Source organism: Artibeus jamaicensis, unplaced genomic scaffold (assembly GCF_021234435.1).
Source record: "Artibeus jamaicensis isolate MK-2021 breed Jamaican fruit bat unplaced genomic scaffold, CSHL_Jam_final scaffold_1689, whole genome shotgun sequence".
NCBI lineage: Eukaryota > Metazoa > Chordata > Mammalia > Chiroptera > Phyllostomidae > Artibeus > Artibeus jamaicensis.
Window position 1 is genome coordinate 3,092,149 of NW_026522029.1, and position 26,674 is coordinate 3,118,822.

Genomic DNA, 26,674 nt, shown 5'->3' on the forward strand with positions numbered 1-26,674 from the left:
ACCGGCATTTGGGAAAGTGTCCAGACCGACTGTTTTGCAAGAAGCTCTGTCTCAATGTCGTCTCCTATAACCCCTGCAATATTGACGCGAACAGGGTACCGTTGTCCACAGTGTGCAAGCAGGACCCTCGGAGGGGAGAGGGAAGGGGGACCTCGCCGAGGTCCCCTAACTTGGTCCCATACTGAGACTCCGCTTTGTGCTAGGTGCCGAGGGTGGTCATTTCACTAGAATTTTGCTGTCACCAGGAAAGGCCGGCTGGCACAGTGTCACAAAGCCGATGAGAGGTGGAGCTGGGGTTTGAGCCCTCGCTGCCTTTCCTGTGCTGGTTTCCTGGCCCAGCCCTGTCCTTGTGTGCCAGGTTGGAGCTTCCTTTTCCCATGGGGCGGGGTGCCTCTTACAGCAGCTGGTGAGGAGGCACTAACTTGGGGAGCCCAGTGGGGGGGTGGTTTCTGCACATACTCTCACCTTCCGCAGGCCCTTCCCCTAACATGGGAGTGGGCAGGTGCGTGTCGCCACCGTGGCTTCCTCGGGTCTGCCTGCCCTGCTGCTCCGTTGGGAGCCTGGCGAGGGGGGCCCAGGCCCTGGTCCCCTCCCCCCACCCCCGCCCCGGCCCTGGAACAGGAGAGTGCAGGCGTCCACCCACATGGTGGACAGAGTGGGTTGGACAGGAAGCAGCTTTGCGAGACTTTTTCCTGACTCTGACACACCCACTTTGCGAAGATGGCTTCAACACCGCGCGAAAAGGCGTCTTCTTTACGCGCCCACCCATGGTCAGCGTCCAGCCCAGCTTCAGACGGTCATTGTTGTTTTCAGCAGTGCCAGGGTAGAGGGTGGGCACGTCCCAGTCCACCCTTCGCCTCTTCTGTCCCCCTAAGGAGTCCTCCTCTGTCCCAGAGTCTGGGACAATCAAGCTGTGTAAGTAAAGGGGACCGTTCCTTAGCCAGTTAGAGTCTAAACCTGGACGACAGGATGCTCGGGAAGAGCCGTTCTGCTTCAGCGGATTTCCAGGGTAACGGAGAGCTAGACGGAGACCTCATTTCCTGGGAGCCCTCGTGGCAGGAAGTGCCCAGGGACGCACTTGCGAGCCTTCCTGAGTAGAACTTCAAGGTCGTCATTGCACCTGTTGTGGCCTCCTCCCGCCCTCAAGGTCGGCGCAGTGAGCAGTGGCGCCTGTCGCGTGGCGCTGCAGCCCTAGAAGGCAGAGGAAGCGCCGACCCCCGGACCTTGCCTGGCATTGCCTTTTTTGCAATAATCTCTAATATTTCTTGTTTCTGTGGCTTCTTGGAATCTAGGACTGGAGCTCGTCAGGGAACAATGAGGAATTAATTTATGGAAGGTTCAAGTTGTTTCGATTCTGATCAGTTGGTGGCGTACTGGGAAAGACAAGGAACAGAAACGCGTTCGGTGCCCCGAGGGGCCAGGCTTTGTGCTCGGTGCTTATGTTTTCTCTTTCAACTCGTCCACCTGTGAGGTGACGGAGACCTTTGTATTTCCACTGGTGTTTGGAAATTTCCCCAGGTGTTTGGTGACCTTGACAGTGGCAAGCCAGCTCGGTGGGTGGGAGCCTGGCCCCGGACCCGAGGTGGGAGCCCAGGTCTCTCAGACGTCCCCATGTCTCCAGTTCCCATTAGCCCATCGTATTGCCTCCTGCGTGGAAAAGGCAGCTGGAGAGTGAGGACCTGCTCTGTGTCCGGTGTGGCTCAGGCCGAGTTGGCCGCTCTGTGTCTTCACTGCACAGGAAGGATCTGCGGTGCAGTCCTGCCGGGCGGCTCCTTGGGAGGCCTGCACCCAGCAGTGCCCAGTAATGCACTTGAGCTGAGGCCGCGCCCTCCAGGGAGGGGCCGAGGCACCCGGAGAGTGCATCCCTTAAGTGTTACTGTCTCTCCTTGATTAAATATTGATGCTTTAGCACTTAATATTTTCCAAAGAGCTTCATGTTCGTTGTTGCTGTTTCCCACACACTCTGGTTGGTACAGGAGCTTTTATTTGGGGGACACAGAGGTGGAAGAATACTGCTGGCGCTGTGCCCGGACCGTGTTGGACGAGTTCTGTGGGGGGTGATCTCTCTTCATCTTCCCTGCGGGCCTGGGCGCAGGGCCTGGCAGCTTCGCTGTTTCGTAAATGGAGTGACTCGGGCTCAGGAAGTTCAGGCCTAAGTCGGAAAAGCAGTGAGTTGGAAGTTGGGATTTGAAGGTGGGTGCGCCTTATTAAAAAGCGGTTGAGGACTTTGACTCTTTTTAAGCCATGTCATCAAAAATTATTCCCCTGCATCCATTAGCAATCTCACTGATAGAAGAGGCCACTCTTCTTCAATTTTTAAAAAATGTATTGATTTCAGAGAGAAAGAGAAAGGGAGGGAGAGAAAAACATTGATTTGTTGTTCTACTTATTGACGCATTCGTTGATTGATTCTTGTATGTGCCGTGACTGGGGATCAAACCCACAACCGTGGCATATCTGGCCAGCGCAAGAGATCACTCTTTGTGGATGACTGATGGGGGGAGTCCCTGGTGGCCGTGATAGTAACAGCGACGCAGTAGTACTCGTTCAGCATTTCCTGTGTGCCCACGGGGACTGCGAATGCTGTGCAAGTAAGAACTTACTTAGTTCTCACTCACCCGTGCAGTGCCTGGGGGGGGGGGGGGCGGCGCTGTCTCACCCATTTCAGAGATGGAAACATTGACAGGAACGTTAAATAAATTATCCGATGAGCCACAGGAAGAGGCAGAGACGAGAGTCAGAGCCAGACTGCCTGTCTGGCAGTCTGGCTCCGGAGTCCAAGCTCTTAATTTTATTAGACAGTATTATGGTGTTTTCTAGACAGTTATTTATTTTCCCCTCAGGAAGGAGCCATGTTCCTTGGTACCATGGACTTTTCTTCAATTTCTATTCTGTCTGGTTCACCATCCCTGACTTCCTGATCTCCTTTAGCAAACACTTAAATTTGTTTTTTTTAAGTTGGGGTCACAAGGTACCCATAGAGGTTCCTGAAAACACAGTCTGACAACAGGGTAGGAGTTTAACTGGTGCCTCCTCTAACGCCACCACTTCTAATTTCTGCCACAAGGTGGCTCTCAGACCTGGGGACACCGTAGCTCAAAGCCAGGGCTGGCTTCTCTTCTTTCTCCTCCCCCTCCACACTTTGCCCCTCAAAACATGGCTTCTTGTCCCTCCTCTGGTGTCTCCTGTGGGACAGTCCCCCACTGCCTGTCCCGCATCCCGTTTTTAGAATATTTTGCTGAATACTCTCGTTCTAACAGTCCAATAGAAACTGAGGACTGCCTGCTCACTGGCCCATTCATCCGCCTCCCACTGCCGCTGTCACCAGCTGCCCAGAAGGCCCCATGTGGTCTGTGCCCCAGGCCAGCCCTGGCCAGGGCCACCTGCCCACCTGACCACACTGCAGGTCTTCCATTCATCGAACTCTCTGGCTGGATGGCACCATCCATCTATGGTGGATGCATTATCGACCATTCTCCGTGCGCGCTTCCAAGTCGGCGTGCACAGCCCTGCGGAAACCTTCGGGGAACCCCGTCATCCCCATTCTGTTGTGGCTGCGGCTCAGCCTTATTCCCATGGATGGCAGAGGGGGACCCCAGGGCCATTTAGGCAAGATTGTAAGCCAGTTCCACATAGTCAATTCTTACCTCTTAATTCTTATCTCTTTGAATTTTGAAGCAACATTTTGCTTCCTTCTGATTTTCTTTAGCACCAAAGCAGTGTCCGAGTACATATTCCTAAATACAGAAGCAGTGGGGCCATGTGAGCACCGTTCTCCGAGGCTTACGACCACACCTTGGCCTGGCTACTAAATATTGCACAGGAAAATTGACAAAGCAATAAACAGGCCTCCAGGAGGACGGCCCCTGTCTAGAAAGCCGACTTGTCAGGGGATGTATTCTGCTGGGATTTCACTGATGGGCAGTCAGGATGAATATTTAATACCCTCTGGATGCTTCCAAATCTGTTTTCTCCAGTTTCTGAGTGCTGACCCAGCAGACGCAGAGTGCCGAGGGCTTTCTCTCTGATTTCAGCGAGTCCAGGGCATGTGACAGTGGCTTTCCTTGTCACACAGTCTAGCAGGTGACACGCTGCCTCAGCCTTCGGAGGGATTAGCTCCAGCTTTCTTTCAGAAAGCCTGGGGTTCTTCTTCTACCCAAGTGCATGTGACTTCTGCCTGCTGGGTGCTCAGAGGTGGAGGGGCATGAGGGCAAGAGCCCCGGAGGGGCCCCGGCCTCCCGCCGCCTCGGGCCTCCGTGTCCTGGTGACCCCACTTGGTGCGAGTGAGCCAGGGTCCTCTCTGTCTGCAGACAGGTAAGGCAGACGGGGTGCGTCCAGGTCACTCCTGATAAGCTGTTTCTACTTCGCAGACCTCTGTTACTTTGTCCTCGCTTCTTCCCCCCAGTGCCTTCTGCAAGCGTGTTTGAGTACCTACTGCGCGCCGGTTTCCCTGCTGGGTGCTGGGCTGCAGTGGTGGGCGTGACCCGGGTCTGCCTCCTGGGCTGTCCTGGGAGGAGAGAAGCGCAGGGAAGAGTTTTCGGGGGGCCGTGGAGCCCGCCTCAGGTGTGGGCCAAAGGCCTGCAAGGCAAATGGGCTTGCGTGGGCGGGAGGGGGGTACAGGGAAGGAGTTTAATATGGGTAGAGAACGTGCAGCCTGCTTGACCGAAGCACGTGGGTGGGGAGGGGTCCCCCCAGGAGGTGGCCAAGGGCCAGGGGAGCCCCCTTGGGACTGGGAAGCATGCAGGGCCACCAGGGTCACCACAGGTGAAGGGGAAAAGCAAGGACAGACCAGCCTGTGTTTGCATTCACTCTGCCACCTATTGGTGGTGTGACCTTGGGCAAGTGTTTTTTATAAAACTGGTCATATCGATATTTACTTCATAGGACTGGTGAAAACCAACTGGTTAATACTTATAAAGCGTTTAGAATACTGCTCTGCACCTAGGGTTGTGTAAGTTTGTTAAATATGAGTATTCTAAACTGAGCAGTTAGGACTTTATGTCATACTTAAATTATACAATCCTTTTAATAACAATTTGTAACAGTCCCTTTACTACTCTAAAATGAAATTCATAGGCAGGCTAACATTTCTACTCACACAACCTTTACAGATTGTTACAATGTGCTAATTGTGGCATAAAGGAGGAATTTTTTAGAAAGCAGTTCATGATAAAACAATGGCAGGCCTTAACCTGTCGGTGCTCGGGGGCACACATTAGGAGGCGCAGGACTGAGGGGGCAGCAGCTGGGCAGAGGCGCTGCCCGTCTGTCCCTACGTCACGGGCAGCGTCAGCGACGTCACGGGCAGCGTCAGCGACGTCACGGACCGCGTCAGCCGCGCCTCCCCAGGCAGCGCTGCCCTTCGGTTGGGGAAATGCTGAGCGACTCTTGCGACGGTGCTGAACAAAGCAGAGAGAACCCTCCCTTGATCTACCTGACAGGTGGTAAAACTGCGCCGGAAATAAGGCATTGTGCTGATAGTAAAGTGGAAGCAGGTCCTGGGCGAGAGCTCTCACCCCTGAGAGTGTCACTGGCAAGTCACGCGGGACACGGAGCGGAGGTTTGCTGCAAGGAGGCGTCTCGGATGGTGCGCTGCATTCCTGGTGACAGAAGACTGCCCACACCCGTGGCTCTGAGCTGGGAGTGGCAGGCTCCTGTTCGCAGCTTCAGAAGCCCCTCCAGGCGGAGGCTGAGGCTGGAGGCCAAGACACTTGGACTCAGGCCAAGTGTAAGGTCTGAAAAGAGATGATTAGGGCTGTAAATAGGGCGTGATCCTGGGGAGGAAGCAGAGCAGGGGGCTGAGGGAGGTGCCCCAGCTGCAGGACTGTAAGTCCCCAGGGACAGCAGTGCTGCGGGGGCCCGGGGTGGCTCCCTGAGAGGCACAGGCAGCCAGACCCCGAATGCACACTGGGCCCCTGGCAGTCTGGCAGAGGCGCCCCTTCCTAACTGCACCTCCTGCACGTGGCCACTTGCTGCACCCCGAATACGGCGTTCACAGAAGGCCTCACCTTGGCTCGCCTGCCCCTCTCTCCGGGGTGCCCCTGCCGTCTCCCCCTCCGCCCAGGGCCCACCTACTCAATCTGTTTTTCAGGGCCCAGCTCAGAAGTCACCTCCTTTGTGAAAAGGTCTCTCCCTGCCGTCACAGTCGGGATTGAATGCCTTTCCTCTACATTCCCGTACCTCCCAGAAAACATCAGTCATGCATTTATTCAGTCATTCATTTATTAAATTGATTAGCATGCGCTTGGGTCGCAGTCCCTGCCCTTCGGATGCACGTCACTTAGTAGGAAAGAAGAGGCCTTCGGAAAATTACCGTCCTGAGTCAATCAGTGCATAACAAGTGTGGGCCAGGGGGAGCGGGGACCCCGCAGGCGGTCAGCGAGGTTGTACGTCAGTGCAGGCAGGGTGGGGGCTGCCGTTCGGCCCAGCAAGCCCCCTGCTGGGTATTCCCCCAGAGAAGACAAAAACACTGATCTGTAGCCCTGTGTTCATTGCGTTATTATTTACAAGAGCCGGGATAGAAACGCAGCCCAAGTGCCCACTGATGGATGCATGGAGGCAAGAAGATGTGGTCTGTGTGTGCAGTGCAGTGGGACTCAGCCACAGGAAGGCACGGAATCTTGCCATTCAATAACGCGGATGGACCCAGAGAATATTATGCAAAGGGACATGTCCTAAGTCAGACAGGGAAAGACAAATACTGTTGATGTCCCTTACATGCGGAACCTTAAAAAAAGTATCAACAGAATAAAGCAGAAACACATTAGCTATAAAGAACAAGCTGTTGGTTGTCGAAGGGGTGGGGGCTGGGTGCATAGGAATACAGAAAAGAATTTAAAAGTTAAAATTAAAAATTTTTTAAGAGGGAGGAAAAGGACGTTGCCTCAGAGCCAAGTGGTGCTCAGTCGTGTGTCCTGGCTCTGAGAGATGCGGTGATGTCGGGATGAGCTTGGGTCCGGGCAGGGCTCAGCCCAGGCCAGGCGACCCGGTGGCCCTGGGAGAAAGGCAGACGCTAAGTTGAGATGAGTGAAAGGAGCCCCCCCCCAGCCCGTCCTCTCCCCCACGGGCCCTGTCCTCCACCTGTGGGCTCCCAGACTCCTCCCTGGCACGGCCACGCTGGGGCAGGAGGACACGGGTATGAAGGTATCGGATGAACACACGTGGACGCCAGCGCCAGGCAGCGTGTTGCAGGGTCGGGGGGTCCCTCACTGACGGAGGAAGTGCGTTTTGAGCGAGCTGTGCACACACAGGGTGGGGAGGTCTCCTGAGGAAGCAGCTGCCAGCCTGGGCTGCAGGCTCCTCCGTCTAGTCTTCAGCCCGCTGGTCCCTATGGTGACAGAGACGCAGAACCCACCGTTCCCCGCGTTCTCCCATGTCCCCCATGTTCCCTCTGGAGGCCTGGGGAGGAGACTCCAGGTGCAGACGGAAAGGGCCCTTTCCTCAAACAGGGGGCAGCTGGGCGGGAGTGGTAGAGATGCGCTGCCAGGAGGGGCCTCAGCCCAGCCCCACCCCACCCTCCTCTGCCTGGCCCCCCTGCTCCACAGTGGGGGTTCATCAAGCCTCTGGCCTCAGCTGTCTTCCCTTCACCTCCAACCGCAAAGCCTCGGTGAGTCCGTTCGCTCAACACAGCCACGTCCGAGGTTTCTCAGGCTTCAGAGCGCACAGGAGTCACCTGGGATCCTGTTCAACGCAAGGCGGATTCTCGTTCAGGGGACCTGAAGAGGGCGCCTCCCAGTCTGCTTTTCTGAGAAGCTCCCCGCTGTCACCACTGCTTGACACCGATGCTGCAGGTCTGCGGACAGCAGTTGTAGTGGGACGTGTGTCACTGACACTTGACAGTGCGCAGTCCAATGTCGTGCTTTGAACATGGGGCTGAGCCCAGAAACCAAAAAGAAATGGGCACAGTAAGAGTATTGGGAGTCAATATGTACCAGGCTTGTGCTAAGCCCTTTTCAGAGACTGTTGCTTGTCGTCTGCACATACTCCTGTGATGTAAGGTAGATACTAGAATTGTTCTAATCTTGCAGAAGAAATTACCTGCAGACCTTAAGAGGGCAGGGCTCCCCTAGGAGGAGGGGGTGGGGCAGACCCCCTGGGGCAGCTCAGAGCAAGACGAGACAGTGCTTCCTAGTCAGTCCCGGGGCCTGCAGTCTCCCCTGGGCTTCGGGAGAGGTCCTCCCTGACCTTGAGGCGAGGGAGGGAATTCAGAGTGTGGACTAGGAGCTGACCCCTCGCCCACCCGCCAGGCATGCTCCGGATTTCAAAAATGCCTCTCTTTCAGGCTTGTCAACGCTTCACAATATTTTGACAGGAGAAGGAAAATAAAAATGGAAATGCTTTGAAACATTTCCCTGGATTCTTGTCCTCAGACCATGTGACCAAATTGAAGTCTAGTCATAGGGTTCCAGTTTAACATATGCAGTTACTATAGCAATTGAGGTTTCCTTAGGAACAGTTGCAAAAATAATCTGGCCCCAATTAATAATACATTTTAAAGCTTTTTCTGCCCTACAAGGAACAACCTAGTTTTTTTGGCCCAGGCCCAGACAATTCAGGTGGTGTCATTTGCACTGTTAGAGATATTTGCATGTGGTGTATTGGCATGGAAGGGAATGAAAGGGGGCGGTTGTTTCAAGTGTTATAGGAACCCGGATGGGCAAGCTGGTGGGAATTGGGTTTCCAGAACTCGGGAGCTTACTGGTAAACCCCACCCTCGACCTCGGTGTGCCCTGGAGGCCTCTGTGTCTCCAGAAGGGACGAGGCAGGAGACAGGGCTTGTTCAGAGAAAAGATGAATCAAGCGGGCGGGGCCTGGGGTGTGGGGTTTCTTTCATGTGGGTGCTGGCTGCATCCTCGGTGTCTGGGGAAGGTCTCTGCGTCTGTGCATTCAGCAGCCCTTTGTGAGGAGTGTCTCCTGATTTACAGGGCGTGTCCTTAGAGTAGCTTTTGCAGTAATTGATCTGGGCGTTGGATCCGGCCATGCCTCAGCTTGCTGACCCCTCAAGGCCATTCAGAGGGTTCGTCCCGGAGTTACTGGGCTTCTTAAGCAGCAGCCTTGGCACGTGGGACTCAGGCCTTGATGCTGTCTTTCCACACCAGCTGTAGGCACGCCAGCAGCCTGCGCTGGCAGAGGAGACCCAGGCAGGACCCGCACAGGCTCAGGGTTCGGTCTGGACCCAGAGACGGGCCCGCAGGGGTGCAGGAGACGAGCCAGGCAGACCTGCCCTGGCCTCCCCTCTGGGCAGGCCCAGAGGAGGAAGCACGGTGCCCCTTCCCTGTCGGGGTCTTGCCCTGGGCTTCTTTCTCAGCTGGTGAGCGCTTCGGTCTTGAGAAGCAAAGTGTGAAGAGGCATGGAGGGGGAGTGATGCCTTTCCTGTTGCCTCCTCTTAGCTTCCTAAGAGGAACTTCGAACTGTGTCCTTTTCAGAAGGGGGATGCTGGGTAGAGGGAAGCAGAGCCATGTGCTATAATGACAGAGTGGATGCGACCTCAAATTACCTTCGTAAAATGCATTTCATTAGAAGGTGGCAGGTGGGTTCACTCTGGAGTCTGCCCTCTTGGTTTTAGAGCAGGACAGCGAGGGGAAAGGGGTGGCTAGAGTTGTCTCTCTGCTGTCTCACTGCTTGTCACTTTCTTCTCAGTCTGTTCCCCTGCCCCCACCCCCAGGATGGTCACCCCAGTGTCCTCTAGCCGCCTGCTGGCCATGGATCTCCTGGGGGCTGGCCTTCGCTTGCCCACCCCCTCACTTACTGAGCAAGCACTGACCTAGCACTTCCTAAAGCCAGGGCACGTGAGCCCAGCCAGCCCTGGGGGTGCAGTGAGGACAGTGTCCTCCAGGCAGGACGGTCGCCTGAGCATCGTGAGGGGACGGGGTGGACGCACTCTAAATAATTGCAGAGAAAACTTGATCTCTGTCCTTGGGGACCTCACAGGCCAGGACGGAGGAGAGACAAGGGTTTGGGCGGAAGCACAGAGGCGGCGTGTGGGGTCCCGTGGGAAGGGGTGAGGGACAGGGGCTGCTGGCTGAGTGGAGAGAAGGGTCGGAGAGGAGGCGGCCGAGGAGACAGGCAGAGAGCACAGCCGAGCAGAGACCGGAGCTCGGAGCGGGGGAAACTGCATGGGGTGTGGGGCCTGAGGAGCGAGTTCTGGGAGATGAGTTTAGACCGCTCCTGGAAGAACTTTGTGCCGTGAAGAGGAATGGTTTTTCTGTACAACCTAAAAGCAACTGGGAACCATTAGACTGTTCAAGCAGGGAAATGAAGTGGGCAGATTCGTGCTTTAGCTGGATCTCCCTGGAGGCCGGAGGAGGCAGGGGAGCAGCCAGGAGGCAGGGAGAGTTGGTGAGGGCCTAAGCAGGGGCGGGCAAGGGGCAGGCACAGGGAGGGATGTTGTGGGTGAAGCCAGCCACATGCAGCCGTCCTCTCACCAAGCCCTTGCTTTGGAGGAAGCCAGCCCCTTCCTGTCCTCTGGGAAACGTGCGGGGCAAAACCGGGCTGGGAGCCCGGAGGTGAGAGGTTTGGGACGGGCTGTGTGTCCAGGGGTGTGCGACCATCTTGCTGAACGGCCCCCTTTCCTCTGCAGTGACGAAGCTGCAGGTGAGCAAATCCAAGAGGACCCTGACGCTGGTGGAGAACAGGCCCATCCAGCTGAACTGCTCCGTCAAGTCGCAGACCAGCCAGAACTCCCACTTCGCGGTGCTCTGGTACGTCCACAAGCCCTCGGACGCCGACGGCAAGCTCATCCTCAAAACCACGCACAACTCCGCCTTTGAGTACGGCACCTACGCGGAGGAGGAGGGCCTGAGGGCCAGGCTGCAGTTCGAGAGGCACGCGGCCGGCGGCCTGTTCAGCCTCACCGTCCAGAGAGCCGAGGTCAGCGACAGTGGCAGCTACTACTGCCACGTGGAGGAGTGGCTGCTGAGCCCCAACTATGCTTGGTACAAGCTGGCAGAGGAGGTTTCGGGGCGCACAGAGGTGACGGTGAAGCAGCCAGGTGAGCACAGGAGCGCGGCCATCCCAGCTGGCGGGTTTAGTTTAGCCGTTCACAGGGGCCTCTGTGGGGTCCACACTGCTGGGCGCAGCACACAGACCCTGGCGTTCCTGCGCTGTGAGCCGCCCACTTCGTCTGTCAGGGGTCCCGGCACTGACTGCAAACTTGCCATCCTCGACTCTGCTGCGTGAATCGCGTCTTCACCAGGGAGAGGCCTACGGGATGCTGTGGTCAGCAGGAAGTGGCCGGGCAGAAATCTGGCGTGCCTGACCCCCTTTCGGGTTTGCAGTTCGCACCCTGGATCTTGGGCTGGCGGCGGCTCTAAACCCAGGATTCCTGCCTGGAGGGCGTGTTCTGCTGCCCCACATCTGCTCCCCTTTCTTCTGTACCCCCATCCCTGGCCCAGAGTGAATGCATCCTGTCTCCAGACTGAGTCACCACCGGCCCCTTCAGCCCCCGTGGGTGCAGCCCGGCAGGTGACACATGCTCTCGACTGGGTGCCCCACGGTGGGAGAGTGCACCGCACCCCAGGACTCAGTTCCACTTGGGGCACCAAGTCCTGCTCCCCATAATCTCACTTTCGGGCTTCAGACCTGCTCCTAGAACAACCCAGGAGGGGGGTCTGGGTCACGGTTTTTCCGATCCAGTCATGCACCCGTAACAGCGTTTTAACATACAGAGGACCAGCCTGTGACGGGGCCCCAAAATGGAGCTGAATTTCCTGTAAGAAATGCAAGGATATGTGGTCAGGGGGATCTTTTTCTGTAACAGGAGCAATTTCTGTGGGGCTTGGCATAGGTTCCCTCTTGCTCACAGCACCCTGATTTTGAGAGCGCAGGTCACATCCCCATCAGCCAGCCGCTGTGCCCACAGTGCTACTGAGTTCTTATTCCTTCTGACCCCCAGCCACCTCTCACCCCCTCCTGACCCTCACTCTCAGGGAGACCCACACCTTTCCCAGCCGTTTTCTCCTCTATTTCCGAGTCCAGGCCACATCTCTGTTCAGGGAACGGCACGGACAGCTTCGGGGTTCTGGTTCTGGCCCTGCTGGGAGGCACTGGGGGAGGGCTCGTGGAGAGAGCTGGTGACGTCCGCAGTCCCACGCAGGAACGCCCAGGCCCACCCGCTCGCCGCCTCACCCGGAGCAGCTTCCAGTCCTGCGAGCTCCATCACGGTGCGCGCCCACACAGGTGCACCGCGTTCTGCCTTTCGTTTTTACTGTGCTTCTCCATGTTTAGACACACACACACTCAGCGGTGTCTTAGCGTCGCCCATGGGATTAAGTACAGTAACATGCGGCCGAGGTGTGCAGGAGGCTGGGCCATCGAGGTGTGCACGCAATAACAAAACCACCTGGGGACACTTCTCAGACTGTATCCCTGCCCTTAACGACACGTGACTACCTGTGACGGGAGCTCTGCGTGCCCTGTCAGCCTCTCCTTCTCCTTGTTAACAAAGCTCTTGAACTTCTCACGGAACGTGGCCCTAAGCTCCCTCTCCATCCTCATTCCTGCCTGCTCTACAATTTGTCGTCACCGCCCGTCCCTCTGGAAGGGCAGTGAGGTGCTGCTTTGCCAGCCTCAGTCCCATCTCCATGCTTTTGCTTACACTGCCATCGCTGCCTGAAATGCCCCTTTCTTGCTTCTCCCCTGTCTACTCCCCATTCCCAAGACTTCATTCAGCACCACCTCCAGGAAGCCTTCCCTGATAGCTCCCGTATCACCAGGGGTTTCTTATAAAACACACAGCATAATGATGTTGTGCTTGCATTTTCTCCCCACTATACTGTGGCACTTCGAGGACAGGGATGTGGCTTTGTATCTTTGGCCACTGCCGTATGGCCCCTTAACAAATATTGGTTGAACGAGGAATGAATGGATGCTTTCCTTGAACACCCCAGGGCCTTTGACTGTTCTCTTAGCCTGGAATATGTTGACCACAGACACTCGTTTATCTCATTCTTCCCCAGAGAGCTGTTCCTAGCTCTTGTTAACTAAAACAGCATTCTAGTCACTCTCTGTCCCATTCCCATCCCGTCATAGTGCGTAACACCACGTGGTATTCTGTTTAGTTAGCTCCTCACATGCAGGTAATCACGAGCATTTCTCCTGTTCGTACTTCCGGAAGTTCATGTAGGTCAGTTACTATGTATCATTTTTCCTTACTTCTGTATCTGTGGTCTGTCTCCCCCACTAGACGGAGGCTCCCAGAGGGAGCCCAGGTGCTTTGTTTTCGTCACCATTCTGCCCCCATGACTTGTTGTCCCCCAGGTGGCCTCAGTAAGCTTCCTGTTCAGGAAGCAAATGGAACCAGATGTAAAGTCCAGATGTGGCCTGGCCTGGCCCAGCACATGCCGAACACAGGGTCCCCTGCTTTTCCTCGGATCTTGTATCCCTAAAGCCGCCCTGCCCTCGCTGGCCTCCAGTGACATTTCACGCCCCCCCTTCTGCTGGCGCGAGAAAGGCTCTGGTCTGAGCGCACCCTGTGGGGGTTCCCGTGCCCCGCACCCTGCCTGCAGGCCAGTCCCGGGGGCTTTCACGGGACGGTTGCCACTCTGCCCACGCACGTCTTTCAGGTTTCAGTCGCTCTCTCCTCTTCTCAGTCGAGGTCACATTCCCTCCTGAGAACACAGTCCCTGCCCTCCCAGGTTCCTCTTCGTCACCGTCCATCCTTTCTCCTTTCTCGTTTGTGCCAAAACCGAGAGATTCTCGTTGGGCCCTAAACTTATGAAGGGGGTTCCCCATCTAGCAGGTGGACTCCGACCAGGCAGACAGGGGCGGGTGCAGGAGGGCGAGAGGGTTCTGTCCACACGCACTGAGCGGCGTCCTGTGCAGAAGGCCCGCAGCACTCAGCCCTCTGATTAAAGCAACGCCTTCCCCCTCCTCTGTTGGGACTTTTGGTTTGTATGCTTTCCTTTTTTTTTGTTTTTTCTCCCTACTGCTTGTTCTCCCCCCCCCCCCCCCCCCCCGTTTTTCTGTTGAGAAAGAATACACTTCAGAGCTTTCGGCAAATACAAAAGCACAAAGAAGAAAATAATCTCTCAACCCAGAGACAACCTGTGTGTGGATGTGTGTGTGTGTCTTTTTGAGGAGATAAATTATTTAAAATATTTTTCTGTTGTTAATTTTTTTACCCTTTAATTGCAGAAGTAATCATGTGCACTGTGAGATGTTCTGGCACCTTTGCCATGTGAAAAATGAAATTGCGTGGCCTTCCCCCTCCTCCAATGTCACTCAGGACGTGTCCTTCCGGAGGTGGCTGCGCGCGCTCACTGCTGCATAGCTTTCTGGTGCCTCTGGTCCAGACTCGCTCTCCAGGGCCTTTTATAAGGTTCTGGGCCTGCCATTTGTGTGCACCGGCATTAACGACACCTTTGAGGGGCTGAATTTCCCAGCCCCTGGCTCCAGCAGTATCGGTCGCTTGTTTAAAAGCTCTCTTGGAGAGGGAAGGTTCCCACCGCCTTTTTCCCGTCCCTTCCCAGCCGCCCACGCCAGTCAGCCATATGCGTGGTGGTCTGCTGTCGTTGGGGTGTGCGGTCATCTACACAAGTCGTCGGGGACAAGAGGGGGTGCTTGTCCTCTGCTGAGCATCTGAACTGATCAGGGTTACAAATTGGGGGACAGCCATTACTGTCCCATTGAACCCCTTGAAACTCAGACTCCCAAGCCTCTGCCTGGTTGCTCAGTCGGTTAGAGCGTGGCCCTGACCCACCAAGGCTGTGGGTTTGATCCCCGGTTGGGGCACGTACAAGCAACCAATGAGTGGGTCAGTAGTGGAACCACAAACTGATGTTTTTCTCTCCCTCTAAAGTCAATAACTCACAATTTGAGGAAATAAATGAAACAGACACATGACCAGGAACCCAGCATGGTTAGGGCGCCGAACCTGGGCAGCGTCTCTGCTACTCCGGGTGCTGCCTGCCCGCTGCACTGACAAGGCGCCCATTCACCTCTGCACGGAAGTGGCGCGTGCAGGTGGCCGGCGGTCGTCTTGCCGTTGACGTCTCTTTCCTTGCCTCTCCAGACAGCCGCCTGAAGCTCAGCCAAGCGCAGGGGAACCTGTCGGTCCTGGAGACGCGGCAGGTGCAGCTGGAGTGTGTGGTCCTGAACCGCACCAGCGCGGCCTCCCAGCTGGCAGTGGAGTGGTTCGTGTGGAAGCCCAACCACCCGGAGCGGGAGGCCGTGGCGCGCCTGAGCCGCGAGGCCACCTTCCACTACGGAGAGCAGGCGGCCAGGAACAACCTGAAGGGGCGCCTGCACGTGGAGAGCCCTTCGCCCGGCGTGTACCGGCTCTCCATCCAGAACGTGGCAGTGCAGGACAGCGGCGCCTACAGCTGTCACGTGGAGGAGTGGCTGCCCAGCCCCCGCGGCGTGTGGTACAAGCGGGCAGAGGACACCGCCGGACAGACAGCTGTGACAGTCACGCGCCCAGGTGAGGGTCCACGTCCCCAGGCTCCCCGCCTCCACTGTGTCCCTCGGGAGACTGAGACCTGATGCGCTGCGTGAAGTTAGTTTGTTCACTGATACGCTGTCTGCAGTCAAGTATATGCGCAGTTACCGTCTGCATTTTCATTCAGTATCGCCTCAATTTTTTTCCCCTCGTGAATGGAAAATCGCACATCTGGCTTTGGCCTCAGGTGATTCTTTTTCATAACTAGAATAGCATGTGTTAATTAATTATCGCACAGCATAGAATAGCTTTCTTTCAAAGAACACATTGAGACCCAGACAAGTGGTGGATATGCAGTAGCCATGTGGTTCAAAAAACTGAGCTGATGGATTTTCAGTGGGAGGAAGTCGCAGAGAAAGGCCAAGTACAGGCCGCCTCCGCCCTCTCGCGTCCTGGCAGTTTCATAGGTGCTGACGACCACCCATGTGGCCCTGGCCTTTCTCGTCTCCACTGTTTGTCGCCGACATGCCTGAACACACACGGTGACTAGGTGTGATGACGGTGACACAGTTAAACTCGTCACTGAGACGGTGTGGCTCCTGGGCTCTCTGCCCACCACGCCGTTATTCATCCACGTCCGCATGGGACTCCAGCGGCCCTCCAAGGGCCTGGAGCAGAAATGGAGCTGCGGCCTGTGTCAGTGTGAACGCTTTGTCTGGTTTCTCTTCTGAGCACACTCAGGCCCCCAAGTGTGTGGTTGGCGCTGTGGGAAGCTGTTGCCGTGTGTTTGTGTCCGAGCGGAGCCGCCTTCCCATCGGAGCAACGAAGCTTCGGTCACGCCGGGCCCACACACCACGGAGCTCCCTTCGGAGCCACGTCCGCCCTTTGTTGCAAGGAAGGGCCGTCCCTCCCTCCCCGCTCCGTGTCTTCACTGGGGCTGGGAAACCACCTCAACTCTGAGTCATGCGTTTTGCCATGCGGGTTTTTTGGTTTCTTTTTTCTCCCTTGCCTAGAAGCTGCTGCTCATCTTTCCCCAAAGGTAAAATTGTACAGACGTGGCAGCCGAACATGCCCCTCGTCCCTCGCCCCAGCTCCCACCTGTCTTGCAGGTCACTGTGCTGGGGCCCCAGGTGAGGTGGGAGGAGACACAGGTTTGTGCGGTGGCAGCTGCGTCCCAGCCACAGTGAGGCGACTTACCTCCCGTCCTCACAACAACGGCGACTGGTCCGTTTTCTCCCCTTGGGAACCGAAGCGTGAGGGGCAGGGCCACACAGCTGGTAAGAGCAGGCCGAGTGGCCACCGCGTCTCCTTCCTGCCACAGCCTGGGCTCCCAGCGTGACCCTTAAACCTGCAGCCCTGTGTCTCCTGTTCAGCCAGATGAGTGGCCCGGATCACCCGCCTGCCCGAGTGCAGGCAGGGCCACCCGGCAACGGCAACGGGGGTTTGTTCTGAGAAAGGCGCCATGAGGCGGTCTCGGGGCTGTGTGAACATCCCAGGGCGCACCGGTGCAGACCCAGACGGCGGAGCCTGCGCAGACCAGGGCTGCGGGTCCGGCCCATTGCTCCCAGGCTACAGGCCTGTGTAGCGTGTCCTGTGCAAAACAGCACAAGGCTAAATCAGGCACAAGAGAAAAATGACGTAGCCACAAAGAGAAATAGACACAGTAAATAGGAGACGGATGAGGTGTAATACTGTGTATGGTTTTATAGCAAACTCTTTATTGTAAGTAGAAAAAGTGCACTGTGACAGCAATAAAAAGGCAGAGTGTGTTAAATGCACAAACCAGGGACAGTCGTTTATTGTCACTGTCAAGCACCATGTGCTGTGCAGAACCATGTGTGCTGCACCTTCGTGTGACCGGCAACACAGCAGCAGGCCCGTTCACACATGTGCATGATGCAACTCGGTGCAGCTTTACCATGTTGCAAGGCAGTAGGGATGTCCCAGCCCCCTTCGAACCTCATGGGACCCCCGCCCGCCTTGCAGGCCCCTCACTGACTGACGCTGTTATTACGGTGCATCAGTGTGTACGAGCTGACCGTGCCGGTCGCAAAGGATTCGGAACACAGAAAGGGTGGCTTTTGAAAAGAAACACGGTCTGTAATCTCACTGGCGTTCCATGACCACCGTGGCTACTGGCTGCGTGGCATCCGTTGTGTGGCTGTGCTTTTCCGAGGTGCAAGTTGGACGTATAGAAGATTGGAAATAATGTAACTCCGGGAGTTGCATTGAGAGTCACCGAGCATCGCTCAAGGTCGACCACAGTAGGAAATGCATGAAAGGCGGGGCTCCTGCCCTCAGGGAGATTGGAGCTGAGTAGTTTGTAGCTGCCTTTGGCTCCACGATGGGGGAAGAGAGGAAACCAGTCATCAAAGGACCGCCCGGGGGTCCGCAGTCATGGTGACGCCCCAGAAGCAGGCAGCGTGGGTGGGGGCAGGCGGAGCGGAACCCCCTCCTGGGGCTTCCTTCCACCTGGAAAAGGAGAAAGCAGTGACCTCTGGCGGGGAGGTAGGTGGCTGGCCTGTCTTAGAAAGTGTCAGACACAGGAAGTCTAGGTGGTGGAGACTCTGTGTTCAGAGGAGGGAGGTTGAATGAGGGTGGAGTTTGATTTCATTCAAACACCTTGTACTGAATCACTAATGCAGACAAGGCCCTTGAAGGGGCCGGGAAGACTTGTGAGCAGTGAAAGCGGGGAAAAAAACTAAAGGAGAGGAGGTGGGGAGCACCACTGGGTGGGAACTGACCTCCTGCTGCAGTGGGTCCATTGCATGGCCCTTCTCAGGACCACCTCCTTTGACACAGTGGCCAGTCGCCAGAGGGACAGTGTGCTGGACTCTGGAGGAAAGAGCACCCTAGACTGCCCCTTGCTTTGCAGTATTTCTCTCTGGGGCTTTGGGGTCCCACATTAGCTGTGCTTTCTGGAAGAACCAGCCAATGAGTGAGGGGCTTGGAGTCGCCTGTGGACCGATTTCCTATTCTCGATCCTTCTGCCCCTGCCCCACCCAGCCCTCCCCCTCCCCAGGGAGACCCCGGGGCAGCATGTGGAGTCCGCAGCAGTTCCTGAGCCCCATGTGCCAGCCGTGCACACCGAGATTCCAGATGGGCCTCGGGGCGTCCGGGGGCTTGGCAGGACCCCACAAAAGCAGTGGGAACCCAGCTTTGTGTTCACCTGTGGGCAACAGGAAGCCAATTCATTGAAAGCCCGGGAAAGTACTTGGGAAATGCTCCGATTTGGGCTTCATCCAAGTAGGATCTGATTTGGTATCTCTGCTTTTGTTGATGCTACGCTGGCATCTTTCACAAGCGTTCGTTCCACAAACAGCCTTTTAGGAGCTAGGGAGTGAATTGTTTGCGTAGAACCTTCCCCAGTAAGCCATTAAAAAAATATAAAGAAACAGGTTACGGCCTGTCTGGATGTGTCTGTGAGCAGCGCCTCACCTGCGTGGGCACCTGCCCCGGGCTGCTCCCAGTCTCCCCCTCTGTCGGGAAGGCACCCCCTCTTGGGGGAGGGGGAGGAGCCGGTGCTCCATGCAGATTGCCTATCAGATCCAGAGTCTTCTTTTGGCTTCAGTTTTCAGAGCGTATCTACCCCTCTGGGTTCGCTGTGGCACAGGCAACACTCCAGGTGCGCAGTTCAAGCGCCAACGCTGCTGGAAGGGGAATTTGTGTCCCAGGGCTGCCGTACCAAGTCAGCGCAAACTTTGGTAGCCGGAAACCACAGAAATTCATTCCCACACAGTTCTGGCAGCTCAAGTCTGAGATCCAGCTGTCACAGTGCCCGGCTCCCTAGGGAAGGGTCCTTCCTGGCCTCTCCTGGCCCCACGTGGCCCCATGTGGCCCCTGGCTGCAGCTTCATTGCTCCAGCCTCCACTTCCGTCTTCACCTGTCCTCTGTGTGCCTGTGTCCTCTCCTTTCTGACAAGGACACTAGTCATTGTAGGGCTCATCTTAACCTAATTACGTCTGCACAGACCCTGTCTCCAGTCCAGGTCACAGGCTGAGGTTCCAGGTGGGTGTGAATTTTAGGGGACAGTATTCAACCACTACAAGGGTTCAGAGAGCAAATGTGCCCTTCCCTCCCCAGATTCCCACTGGCAGCCACGTGACCAGCCCCTTGTGACTTCTTCCACGGATAACTCACGCAGATATAAACCTCTGCGTGCAGTGAGGCATTGAATACACAGCCAGCGTTCTGTACTCCAACAGGTTTTCTCAAATCTTCTTCCACATCTCCGCACATGGTGCGACCCCGTTCCTTTCAGCAGGTGCCCAGCGGTCTGTCATGCGGATGTTACTCTAGTGTATTTACTGATGGACGTTGAGTTTCTCTTGAGCAAAGAAATTAACACAGCCTCTTCTCCCTTCTTCGTCCTCGTCCTCCCAGAGGCCGCCCTGCAGGTGGACGCGCTGGTCCCCAATGCCACGGTGCCGGAGAAGGCAGCGTTCCAGCTGGACTGCAGCATCGTGTCTCGCTCGAGCCAGGACTCCCGCTTCGCTGTGAGCTGGCACTCCTTGAGGACTAAAGCTGGGGAGAAAGGGGGCGGCCCCGGCCTGGAAGAACAGGAGGACGAGGAGGAGGAAGAGGAGGAGGAGGAGGACCCAGCGGAGCGAGTGGTCCTGCTGAGCGTGGGCCCAGATGCCGTGTTTGGCCCAGAGGGCAGCCCCTGGGAGGGCAGGCTTCGCTTCCAGAGGCTGTCCGCCCTGCTCTTCAGGCTCACGGTGCTGCAGGCGAGCACCCGGGACACGGGCAACTACTCCTGCCGTGTGGAGGAGTGGCTGCCCAGCCCGCAGAAGGAGTGGTACCGGCTGACGGAGGGGGAGTCAGCCCCCATCGGCATCCAAGTGCTGGACACAGGTGAGTTTTCCAGTCTGATGGCAACTGCCTGGAAGATAAAAGCTGCAGCTCGGTTTTGGATGAATGAGCTGCATTCTCAGCTGTCTGGGCATTTAGAGTCTGCACACCAGTCCACGTCACTGACCCCTGATAGCTCGTGCAAAAACCAGGGCCAGGAGTCAGAGCAACGACTCGCCGAGTAATCCCTTCCAAGAACTGGTGCCACACCAGATTCTGGTTTAGCAAGATTTCCTTGTATGAGGACAACATATTGTTGATGTTACCTTGACACTCTTTAGAATATCCAGCCTCTTTTGCTTTAGGAAATTAGCAAGTGTTTCAGACTCATAAGGGGAAGAATCTTTAAAATGAAGCCCAGATAACTCCCTTGGCCCCCGGCAGCAGCCCGGCCTCTGGGAGCCCACTTGTTCCCCGTGAAACAAGGGTGCCAGGCCAGCTCTGTGTTCCGTGAAGCTTCCCAAATACGAATGCCCACAGTGGGCAGGTAGAAAGTGATCTAAACCCCATCCCTTACACTTTTGGACAGTGGGTCATTAAGTCATTCTTTCTTTTTCTCAAGTTCCAAGGTCATGTTTATTTTGGAGGGTGACTTGGAGGTTTAGGTGCATTTTGCAGGGTCGGTTGGGAAGATGAGCCTATTGAGGCAGGGAGGCCACGCGGCGCCGGGGAGACCCTAGCGGTGGCCCTGCTCACCGCCCGCTGTTGCCACAGAGGGGTCCCAAGCTCAGAGTTTCCGTCAGACTGAGGGGCCACATGAATGAGCAGGGACTCACCTGAATCCTTCATTCTAACAAGGACCTCTTTCTGTTGGCCTTCTGTCAAAACATAGAACATACCAGACCAAAAAAAAAGCATTTTTTAAAAAAGTAGAATGAGCCTATATGGCCACAATAAAAGTGTTGCTTGAAATTTCTGCTTCTTTTGGTTCAACACATTTTACCCGTTAAATGTGACTGAGTTTTGTCAGTTTTCCTTCTCTTTGACCACCTCCCATTTCTTCGGCAGAACCATAGGAAATGGAGGTTTTGTGGGTCAAAGTGGCTGACCGTCAGCAATTTCATATTCTCTGGAAATCTGAGAAGTGGAAGGGTATGTTAAATTTTCTTAGTAGTGATGAGCAACAGCTAAGTGGTAACTAGGAAGGAAGAAGAAACCTAAATCCTGTTCATACCCCCCAACCCTCTTCTTACCCACCGTCCAAAAGTATAAGGGAAGGCATTTAGGTCACATTTTCTCTGCCCACCATGGATGTTTGTATGCATTAAAGCTTCAGAGAACACCGAGATTATCCAGCAGCCTTATTTATGGAGGAAATGCTACGTCATACAGCATCCTCGGCTGCATCAGGGGCACCATGTGTCATCCTGGCCCATGTGCAGGAGCAGCCAGCCCTGCACTCTGCACAGCCACAGACACACTGTGGACATCTGTGGATGGCCCACGTGACACTTTAACTCCCAACGTCAATCAGGCGAGCATTGTTCCTCGTCACTGCTCTCAGAAGTCGGTGGGGAGAGAACAGGGTACCGTCCCTGAGAGGGACGTTTGGAGCAGACCTGAGTGCAAAGGGACAGGTAAAACAGAACCAGGCAGGAGGTTCAGGCTGAGCTAGAGTCAGCTTCTACCCCTTCCTACATGTAGTCAAGTTCACGATCAGTAAACCACATTTTATTATGTGGCTTTCCAAGCAGTGCCACCAACCCACAGTGGGAAATGGAAGCCTTGCTTCGTTTGGAGAGGGGCTCCCTGAGCGCAAGAACTGAAGGATCCACCCCTGCCCTGGGTGGCGTAGGGGAAAGGGTGGGCACACACCGCAACAAGTGGCTTCTACTGGGCTGGGCGAGGTCTCCGGGAGGAAAGCCAACAGTCCGCGGTCTCAGCGCCCCCTGTGCTGTCTCCCGCACGGTCCCTGCAGGTTCCTCGCTGCAGTCCGCCATCTGCTCCAACGACGCGCTCTTCTACTTCGTCTTCTTCTACCCGTTCCCCATCTTCGGCATCCTCATCATCACCATCCTGCTGGTGCGCTTCAAGAGCCGGAGCTCCAGCAAGAACTCGGACGGGAAGAACGGGGTGCCGCTGCTGTGGATCAAAGAGCCGCACCTCAACTACTCCCCCACTTGCCTGGAGCCCCCAGTGCTCAGCATCCACCCGGGAGCCATAGACTGAGGCCCCCAAGGGCCACGGCCGCCACCAGGAGCAGAGGCGCTCCAGCGCCACCTCTCGCTCTGTGATAGGCAGGCGCACAGCCCCGACCTCTGACCTCGGCGCGCCCTCTGGACCGCGCAGACTTGAGTCGCGTTCACTGTCCCCCATCAGTTGCAGAGGCAGACGGCCGCCTCCAGGTGGCGGTCCTGCGGGCTGGCGGTCTCCAAGCAGGTGTCCTCGTCCTGCAGCATTAGCTCTTGTTTTTGTTCTGGGTAACGTAGTGAGTAGCTCCAGGAGCCGCGTCTGCTCACCGGGAGTAACAGGCAGTTCCGGGGTCCCCATTCTTTGTGACGGACTCTCTTTAAGTCCCTGTGGTTTACCTTTTTTGGATTCTGTGGTGTCGTGGACGTATTTCTCTTACATACAACGGATGAGAAAAGGAAGGACGGACTTCCTAGCGGCCAAGGAGTCTCTTCTAAGACCTTTTGTTACTGCACCGTTGAAAATGCCACCCATGGAACAACGTACACCCAAACGTTTTTTACTTTCTTAATGAGACTTGAAAATTATATGAAACATGGGCCCAATTTGTATCTTATCTTTGCCCTCAGCTGGAGTCGTTGGAAACACTTTGTAGTCAAGATGAAAGCCCTGAATTTTTTTTTTTCTTCAAAGAACTTGGTACATACAAGAGAAACCCTGCATAAGCCCATTAGGAGTAGATGGTGCCCAGCCAGCCTATCTGCCAGGGAGGCAAAAATAGGATTCCTCCCAACCTTGCCAAAAAATAAGAAAACTTTTTTGGAGAACAAGTTAAAGGCTCCAGACAGCTCACACTTTGCAAAGCGGGCAGAGGGCTCCTTTGCGCAGCTGCTGACTTGCAGATTGATCGAAGCCAATGGTAAGCGACGGAAGGAAGGCTAGTTGTCGGCTTGGTCTGTCCCGTGAGGACAGTCGGTCGCTCATCACTGACCAGGTGGGCTTCTGTTGTAAGGTGCTTTGCCAAACGTTTAAGGGAAGGTGGCCGGTGAGCCTGGGGAGGGGACAGTGCCGGGCTGAACACACGGGCCCCAGCAGCCATCACACACACTGGCAGGGTTCCAGCGACTGTGGCAAGTCAGCCGCCCGAGGAGTGGACGGTCGGCGGTGGGAGGGGCTTCCCAGAGCCTGGCATCGGAGAGCAGGCAGCAGTACCGGCCCGGGAGCTGCGAGGACTAGGTTGTTCTTCCTTTCGATTAGGTTTTCCTCAAAGAGATGGATGTCTTCCCTCCTCACCGTTTACCTCACTCTGCCTGTCACCGCTATACCAGCACCCAGGGGAGGTCCCGGCGCAGCCCTGGGAAACCGTCCGCCTCCCCGGTCTCGGCAGAAAGCAGCACACGCCTTTGCAGGTTTTTCACCTTTCCCATTCTCAGATCTCGTCTGCGGTTTTAGGCAATTGGGTAGTTCGTTGTTATGGCTGCTTTTTATTCAAATGCCCCTGAAGTCCAACGAAGGCCTGCGTCACCCTGTGACTTCACACACCTGGGCCAGAAGCTCGGCTCCCCGAAAGCAGCATCGCCTCTAGCGTTTGCTCACTCCACAAAGACATTTTTTTGCCCTGGTTTTCCCACATTTGCTGGCCAGAATGCCATCTCCCTTTCTCTGTGAGCTCAGTCTCTCGAATTCCGGGGGAGTTTCCCCATTTGGAAAAAACCAGCAGGGATCTGGGCAGCACCGAGTGTAATCAGAGAGATGGCCGACGGAGCAGACGCCGGGGAGGCGGTGGGGCTCCCCGGGCGGTGTGGGTGCTGATCCTGGCCGGGGCCTGTGGGTGCACAGCGCCCCCCGAAGGGAGCGGGGTGAGTGCCCAGCCACTTTCACACGCACCCGCCCTCCCTTCCTGGCAGGTACACCAGGGCTCTGCTTGGAGTGTCTGCACCACCCCCTTAATCCTGTCACCTCCCTTGCTCATTGTCATTTATTGTGCTGCATGGTGCTGCAGACTCGCCTCACTGGCCAAGGGAGAAGCGGTCTTTTGCCCTATTTCCTCACTTCAGGGGTGTGGGCTTTCAGTGGGAAGTTGCTGACCACTAATTTATTGACGAGGTCAGTGAGGGCAGAAGCCTTGTTCTTCTGTCTGAGTGGAACGACGCCAGAGGGCTGTCTGGGACTGGGGTGTGCACCTGACACGCGAGTGTGAATCAGCTCAAAGCTGCGGAAGGGTGACTGCTGCACGTAATTAAATAGGTGAAGCAGTTGCAGGAAATTTGAAAGAAAAACTGAAGACAGTATTTTAATAGTTGGGTGTTTTTTTTCTGTGTATTTTCTATGGGGTTTTGGGGGATACCATCAAAGGGCGAGCTTTTCCAGCTTTCTATGAAAAGCCCCAGGACCGACCTTCTTGGGCCATTGTGGTGTCAGATGAATGGTAATGGCGCCCTCCAGTGGCTGGGAGGCTTCCCTGCACATTCCCGGCGGGAGCTCTGAGACCGGGAGAGAGACTGCCGCCTACTCTCCTGGCTCGTCTCCATCTATGATGTCGCATTAACAAAACCTACACTGTGCTAGGCCCATCCCAGGACACGGATATGACCGCACCAACTTTCACCAGGGTGTTACAGTAGCAAGTTTTCATATTCTTGTCAAACAATGGTTTCTCTGCGTTCATTGTGGAAGAAAAAAGAGGTGGGGTAAGAAAACTACCCATGCATGATGTAGAGAGCTGTTGATTTTTTTTTGTCTGTTTGTTTTTTTAAAGGAAAACTATTTGTAAGATGTTGCACTAAAATGTTTTATATACACTTCAAATACCTGTAGTAAATTATGTTGAAAATATGGCTGGCGACCTTTTCTGGAGTCCACGCCCTCCTTTGTCCTCACCCAGTCAGCACTTTCCTCCACGAAACTGCCCTGGGGCACAGCCTGTTCTGCTCCCCACCCCCCATCGACCTGCTGGGCCCAGCCGTGGCCTTATCATGCCCTGCCCAGAGCCCAAAAGGTGCCTTTCTGCTAATGATTTAAAATCGAAACAAAAAAACCTTTCCCAAGATACTTTACTGCCATCTGCTGAAAACGTATATAATAAAGATACAGACCTGCCCGCCTGCCGAGGCCGTGCGGCACAGCGCACCTGCAGGCCTGCGAGGCAGGTTCACAGTGTAGCGCCCCTAACCTCTGGCTTTCTCTGGGGGGCAGGGAGGGAGGGAAGGGAGTGGGCAAGAGGGGTAGGAGGAGACTGGTGGAGAAGGAGAGCAGGAACTCAAGGCAACCTTCTCCTGGGCCACCGAGGGCCCCTGAAGCAAGACCACCCTATTTTTCTCAGACCTCGAAGTGCTGTTCTGGCCGAGACGTAATTCGGCGAGCAGTCTCCAGGACGGAGGGAAGGCGGGAGCTGGGCATCCCCAATCAGTGACGACGCACAGCACGCCAGTTGCTGTTCCCCACCGGCTGGAAGGCAGGGGTGCTGTCTGCAAAGAGAGAATGATTAAAGCCACAGTGGTCATCAGTCCTAACCCATCTGTAATTGTTTAAAATCCACGGAAGACTATGCAAAAGGAACCAGGTAGAGGGTAAAAAGCAGAGGAAGATGCCTCCTTTCCTCTTTCGTCCTGTTCACATATAAGCCTCCCCAAAGGTTTCGGTGTGCGCTCCCCAGAAGCCTGTTTGCTGCGTGCTTATCAGCTTCTGGCAGCTGCTCGCTTGGCCAGCAGTTGCGATGCAACTGCGTGTCCCTCGAGCTCCCACAATGGTTCCGTGTTAAGTCTTGTGTATTATTTTGCCTAAATTATGCCAAATGCTCTTTTTCCCCCCAGTTTTTATATAATGTTTTTATTTTTAAATTACAGTTGACATACAACATTAGTTTCAGGCATACACCCCAGTGGCCATGCATTGTTTAACTTTCTAAGGGATTCTAAGGATAAGTTACTGAAATCTCATCCCCACCTGACACCACACGAAGTTACTAGAATGTTATTGACTGTGTGTCTACGTCCCACTTCGAACCACATGCCTGTTTCTTAACAACCAATTTGTACTTAATCCCTTCACCTTTTTCACCCATCTGGCAAATGTCAGAACGTTCTCTGCATCCACAAGTCTGTTCCTGTTCTGCTTGTTTACTTTGTTTTTTAGATTCAGTCGTTGATATTGTCACTTTATTGTTCCTATTTTTTATCTCTTTTTCTTTTTCTTAAAGAAGGCCCTTCAACATTTCATGTAATACTGGTTTGGTGGCGATAAACTCCTTTCGCTTTTTCATGTCTGGGAAACTCTTCATCTGTCCTTCTGTTCTAAACGACAGCTTTGCTGGGTAAT

At 55.3% G+C, this 26,674-nt stretch overlaps 1 protein-coding gene across 5 annotated transcripts in view; it reads left to right on the forward strand.

Annotated features, from left to right (window-relative positions):
- The window catches only part of IGSF3 (immunoglobulin superfamily member 3), a 94,170-nt gene extending 68,778 nt beyond the window's left edge, over positions 1–25,392 (forward strand). For 4 of the 5 annotated variants that reach the window (XM_037135101.2, XM_037135102.2, XM_037135103.2 and 1 more), the window contains 4 exons: positions 10,580–10,990; positions 15,011–15,418; positions 19,760–20,230; positions 22,146–25,392. In XM_037135101.2, coding sequence (XP_036990996.2) covers positions 10,580–10,990; positions 15,011–15,418; positions 19,760–20,230; positions 22,146–22,396 — 1,541 coding nt within the window. In that variant the 3' untranslated portion in view covers positions 22,397–25,392. The remainder of the gene's footprint in view (positions 1–10,579; positions 10,991–15,010; positions 15,419–19,759; positions 20,231–22,145) is intronic. The other variant, XR_005081094.2, reaches the window with a different exon arrangement.
- The last annotated feature ends 1,282 nt before the right edge of the window (positions 25,393–26,674 follow it).